We start from the raw sequence: 6,205 nt of genomic DNA, 5'->3' as shown, positions 1-6,205 counted from the left end.
TTTGCTTTTTCACTTGGCTAATGTTCTTTGTGTGAATAATAAAACGGGATGATGTATGTAAACTAGATAAGTAAAAAAGGGTGTGAAAATTGATGTCATCTTTAATTCCAATAATAGTTAAATTATTAATTACTGATTAGATTAATTAATCTTAGTAATGTTATAAAATTTTGGATTTAGTTAACTAGGTCCCTATATTTTTAATTGATCCGACTGGGTCAATCCAGATTAATTACATTTCCTATCTCAATGACGAAGGTAAGTGTTACTAATGCCATATCATGACATGAGAGACAATATGTATTATTAGAAGCAGGGAAATGTTATTTTCTTTCCACAAACTTTGAAATGTCTTTAACAAAAACAGAACCTTGCTAATCCAAGGCCAAATGGTTGTGGGTTGGGCCTTTAACACCAGCAATTTCTTATCGCCTTTGTCTACAAGATGCCAAGGCATTATTCGTGTCGCGTGATGATGGGGCGGCGTCCATAATATTGCTTAGCCCTTTAGAATACCATCATTAAATTCCAAACCCTGCAAGAAAGAATGTTGAAATTTCAAATAATAATGCTGGTAGTTTGCAATTAAATTGTCATAGGTACTCATATTTAGACTTTGTATGCATAGATGGATGGTGTCCTTGTGGACCTACAAAAGGAATAATAGTAGCCGCTAGAAGTTACAAGTCTCTATCAGAGACAGTTTTGAGTGCTGCTTATTCAACCTAAATGCAAATTAGCAGCTTTCAATACACATTCTTACTCTTCGCCTCATTTCTTTTGCAAACTAAAATTAGTTTATTCATAGATTTATTTTAAGTAAAATATATATTTATCTTTTCTTGTGAAAATGTTTGTCCAGAGTCTTCTCTTCTCTGGGTCCCTATTCTCTGGTCCACAGCTTCCTTGTGCCATGACAACGTGTACAAGGAATTTCTTGGTGCTTTCCATTAGTGGTTAATCAGAAAAGGACTGGTCTTTGATAATGGCAAACAGTGGGTCTTATTCTTAGGTCCTCTAGCTTATACACTCTTCGTAATCAATATTTACACATAATTATTACCATAAGCAACGGTTATGCAGTGTCACACGCGTCAGACACTGATAATTCAAATTTCTACTAGAAGAAAATAACACTAGCTGCTGAATTATACTTGGCCATTTTGATGGCAGCAGAATTCATTGACAAAAGTAGAAAGCGTCAAAATAGAAGGAGAATGCAATATTATAATAAAAAACTGAACTTTCCCAAAAGAAGCTAAAGGTATTTTGCAGGCAGAAGATGGGGGTCCGTGTCTGTGGCTTGGTTTGGTTTGGTTTCTCACAAATAAAAGACTCTCTCACTCTCTCACTCTCACAACTTGGATCCACTTACATTTTCAATTGTACAAAGGTCCTACTTCTTTAAGAAGTTCTGCACTGAAACTTGATGACACAACAATAGACATGGGGCTCTTTCTGCTTCAATTTTCACTGGCATGTAAGGGGGCAACGTGCTTTCCGACCTAAGGGTGTCATAATTAAAATGAAGGCTTAAAGAAACAGCAAGTCCCACTAGATCTATAATGATCTATACCATGCTGACAGATACTCACCATGTGCTTCTGTTCTCCAAGTTTACTGCCATAATCCCATAATTTCATCCAAAACTAATTCTACCTTTGTAGACTTTGACAGCTTAACCAATCTGCTTAAGCCAACTTATCTCAATTGATGCTCACATGCAACCATGCACAGTTGAAAGGACAACTCACTCCTCACCCACACTACATTCAATTTATCTTCTTTCATGTACTTCAATCCATGTACCCAAAAAATTAATAAAATAAAAGGCTCAGTTCCTTTCTTGCCCCATAATACGCCAAAGGGTCTGGTCTACCAATGTACACGAGCTGCTATATATCAACTCCTTGCATGATGAGTACGGTTGTCACTTGTTATTGTTAGGTGTATATGATTTGGTTCAAATGGTATGTATCCAACTTTGTTCCCCCCTTCCTTCTGTGTCGGTTCTCTTGTAATTATAAAAGTAAAAAAGGACAACCATTCAGCAAATAGAATCTACGACGTAGCCTTTTTGTTTTTTAAATCATGTTTATTCATCTGCCAAACTCAAACCCACTTTGATCCAACTCCACTCAGACCAACACACTACTTTCTCACTCAACATGCATTTTAAAGCTGGATTAATTGGTAAATTATTAAGTCTGCATAAAATAGCAGAAATTGTACATTGGACATTAAACAATCGCCTCATAATGCTACCTGGGTTCAAACTACATAATCAATACAAACATTAGGTGATATGAGAAAAACTAAACTTCTGAATAGTTTAGTAGAAGATGTAGAGCAAAGAAATTGCACAACAGATTGGGAGAAACCTAACTTATGCCCACCATGTCACAAGAAACTTGACAAGGGAAAAAGTACACCATGTCTGATACTTGTCTTGGCTTCTTCACAGTCTCAGCAGCAAAAATATGTACACAGCAAGTCCTGCCAATGGAGAAGAAAGAGTCAACATAGGGAAACCGACAATTGGAACTTATATATGTGGGATTTATTATATATATTACGTACTAATAATGTAGATTATAATTTTCCTACTCTTCAATCAAGTGTTTGGTAGGTGGAACAGTCTAATCAAAGCTAGATTCATTTAATTTCTCCAACTACTACTTATGTTTCGACAAGTGTTGAATGCCTAGTGCTTCAAGAATATAATTAGATGCATAGATATATGCACCATGGAATGAATGACAGTGTCACTTTTTCAGTCACAAAAATACATATTTGAGTATATATATATATAAGAAGCTCTACATAGTCCTTCCTGAGGTCATACCTCGTAGGAAAAAGGATAAAAAGTTCAGCAGACATTTGATTATGTTTAATTTAGGTACAAAAAGATTCCATACGAAAGTGCTGTATTTAACTACTATTGCTAATCCAAACACTAATATGCGAACAGTTGTCATCTAGCATATGACAAGACTAACCGTTCTAAAAGCATAAGTGGGTTTGGAGAAAAATTACTGAAGGGTTTAATAACAACAAATATGTTACATATACATATGATTACACACATATCCCACAGTGAAATTCTGCATAACACATGGATTTGGTAATGTGCTGACCTAATGCAGTGAGAAGAACTAAAATAAGCATATGTGATAAATACCTTCAAAATGGTCAACAAAGTTCCATAGATTCTCATCACTTTGCTAAATTTTCACTGTGACTGGTGAAAAAGAAAGAGAGTAGTAGCTAGCCACATCAGACACGGCGATTTACCATTTCCTTCAAACGCTGGATAGATTCCAGCCTCTGCAACTTCATTTGATGGTTGAACTTCTTAATGAAAGCTTCCGCCCTGCGATTCAGCTCCTCTAGACTCATGGATTTTTCCCTTCTCAAGGAAGCTCTATCGTTGAAAGTGTCTGACTTTTTTAGCTCCTTCTGAGCCCAAGCCACAGGGTCATCATCATCATCACCCTCCCCATTGCGACGAAATGGCTCTGCCTTGGCGATTCTCGCGCCCCATGTGTCGCTCTTCTTCAGCTGTGGCCTCATCGTTTTCCCCTGCCCCTCCATGATGGCCTTCCACGTGGCTTCCAGTGTGTCATCACCATCGGAATCCGGTAACAGATAATCATTGGTGCAATTTTCTAGCAAAGGGTGGAGCATGAATTTGCCATAGGACAAATCAGTCTCTTCAACCACCTTTTGTTCTTGCTCTTGCTTTTGCTCTAGCTGTTCTTGTTCTTGTTCTTCTTCAACCTCCTTTTCTTCTTCCTTGGGTTCATTTGTTTGGCTCTCTGGCTCGGTTGGGTGGCTGGTAGTGTCTGAAATGATGGTGGTTGAGTGCTTGAGATCAGAGAGTGCAGGAGAGTCGGAGAAGTGTTTGGGGTGGGTATTGGTTTTGGAGGAAGCTGCAATGATGACGATGATGAAGTTGACAATGATGTAAAGGAATGGGAGTGTTAGCCAGCTTCTAACTGAGACCCAAAACTGAGGGAGAGTGGAGAGAAGAAGGTGGAATGTGTATGGGACTACTGCCACTTTAAACAAAACAAGAGTGGAGACAACCCCCATGGACATGAGAACAAGCTTTGCAGCCCACATGGCTGTTTCAAATCTGTTTGATTTTCTGAGAGAAGATGGTTTTTGAAAAAGATCCATCGCTGACATGTTGCAGGCAGCACTACTAATAATCACTCTTCACAACAACACGCAGATTCAAAGCAAAAAGCTTAGAAAAAATGAGAAGAATAAGACCCAGAAACAAAAACTTCTAGGTGGGTGGGGGATTTCACCAACTAGTACATAGACATGAACAAGCGCCGGTTCTTTCTTCAGAGGAAAAACAAAAGAAAGGAGCTTTTTTGAAACTGAGGTTTGTGTATGAAAACCAAATTCTGAAAGTTTTTCATTTTTTTAAAACGGAGGAGACAAAGAAGAAGCAAGATTTGTGGTGAATGACTGCAGATCCTTGAAAGGTGATGAAACAGAAGAGAAAGGAACAGAAAGAAAAAAAGAAAAAAGTGAAGACAATGTATTGAGACGAAGGTGGCTAGGAGAACTTGAGTCCACTCTAGTCTCTAGAGTACAAAGAAAGAAAGAAGGCTTTTAAAGAAAGAGAGCTTTCAAATTTCACTGTTTCAGGTGCTGTAGTTAGCAGCAGAACCAACAAAAATTCCATTAGTACTGGGTATGCAGGGTGGTCATAGAGTGGTAGTAGAGGACCACATGAATGAACCAAGATCGGATTTTAAATAAACAACATGTATATCTATGAAATGAATTCCCAACCATTTTTCATTCCCAACCAAAGACACTGTCTGATGAATTCCCCACCGTCAGATTCTTCAACAACAGTGAAAAGGGTATGAGAAAGATGATAACTTTTGCACTCTCACCTTCACCTTCACTCATTGCGATATAGGAGGTGCCAGAGATATAACCACCACCGAAACTTTAACTATTGATTTGTGAAAAAAAACAAAAATGTTTGGATATATTTTCAGATTTGAAAAGTCAAGAAAAAGTAAACGGTTGAATTTGGGTGGAAAATGGTACATGTATTATTAGTTAATTAACCAGAATTAGGTTGGTTGTTAGCAAGGTTTATTTTATTTTAAGAAATGTAAGCAATATTTGAAGGTAAATTAAGTAATCCGAATTAAAGTGGTAGCTGCGTTGAGCGGCGGTGGCCACAATTTGCGGAGGTTGTGATTACAACTTTTGGCACCACTAACCTAAAGCTCCTCAACTAACCATAACACTACATGCTGCATGTATACATCACAAATTATTACCTTATTTTTAATCATTATACTATATCTACAGTTTCTAAAGTGATGCATTTTTTATTTTTTAATGGTTACAAAATTAATATAACTGATATAAAAATTCAAGATTAATTATGTGTTTCGTTTTCAAATACTTTTAGAAATTACGTTTTATCTCTAAATTAAATTTTATTGTTGTTTATTACTGTAGCATAAAATATTATCTCTAACAAATAATGTATAAATATAATATACTATTAAAAAAATTCATATTTCTTATTAATTTTGTTTTGAATTTTTTTTTTAAATATTTATAAATTTTGTTATGAAAATAATTTTGCATGAAATTGCTAATAATTTTTTTGTAAAATATATTGTATAAAATACTTTTTTCAACAAATTTTGTGTGAATTTTATAATTTTATAAGAAATAATTATCCATGAAAGAATCATCAGCCAATTAAAATACTTAAAAAGAATAGCAGAAAAAAAGTCTTTTCTTACAAATTTTTTAACAATTTTGCAAGAAAATTTTCATGTAACATAAAAATTTTTTAGCAGTGATAACATACGAAGTTTCACTTTGATTATAATATAACATCGAAATATCATTTATTAAAAAGTATTTTATATTCTTTTTATAAAGTAAAATGATGAATGAGTAAGTTTAGGAACCAAACACAATTTTTAAAAGTATTTAGAAAAAACATATATACTCCAAAAATTAATTATATTATATAATTATTTATGATGATATTAATAATTCTTCAACATGCATTTCATATATTTATTTCGAAAAATTGCTTTATATGTATTAAAGTATCCTATCCGTGCCATATTGCTAGCAATATCAGATTGTAGATTTCTTTTCCAAAAAGAATAAAGAAATGAATTACTTTATCTCAATATACACA

General features: G+C 34.8%; 1 protein-coding gene across 1 annotated transcript; it reads right to left on the bottom strand.

The window, feature by feature from the left end:
- Positions 1–2,173: 2,173 nt before the first annotated feature.
- Positions 2,174–4,959, bottom strand: LOC114181871 (uncharacterized). Its single transcript, XM_028068484.2, has 2 exons — positions 3,182–4,959; positions 2,174–2,496 (listed from the first exon to the last, which is right to left on the bottom strand). The coding sequence occupies exon 1, from the start codon at positions 4,189–4,191 to the stop codon at positions 3,277–3,279; it is 915 nt and encodes a 304-aa protein (XP_027924285.2). The 5' UTR covers positions 4,192–4,959; the 3' UTR covers positions 2,174–2,496; positions 3,182–3,276.
- Between the last annotated feature and the right edge of the window lie 1,246 nt (positions 4,960–6,205).

The sequence above is a fragment of the Vigna unguiculata genome, chromosome 4, assembly GCF_037176805.1.
Source record: "Vigna unguiculata cultivar grain cowpea cultivar isolate G323 ecotype 2 chromosome 4, ASM3717680v1, whole genome shotgun sequence".
Lineage (NCBI taxonomy): Eukaryota > Viridiplantae > Streptophyta > Magnoliopsida > Fabales > Fabaceae > Vigna > Vigna unguiculata.
The sequence above is the reverse complement of the archived record's forward strand: the minus strand, read 5'-3'. Positions and strand labels throughout refer to the sequence as shown.

What these genes read in the sequence shown, in the direction of transcription:
- LOC114181871 (XM_028068484.2), bottom strand. Translation starts at nt 4,191, where the DNA reads ATGTCAGCGATGGATCTTTTTCAAAAACCATCTTCTCTCAGAAAATCA.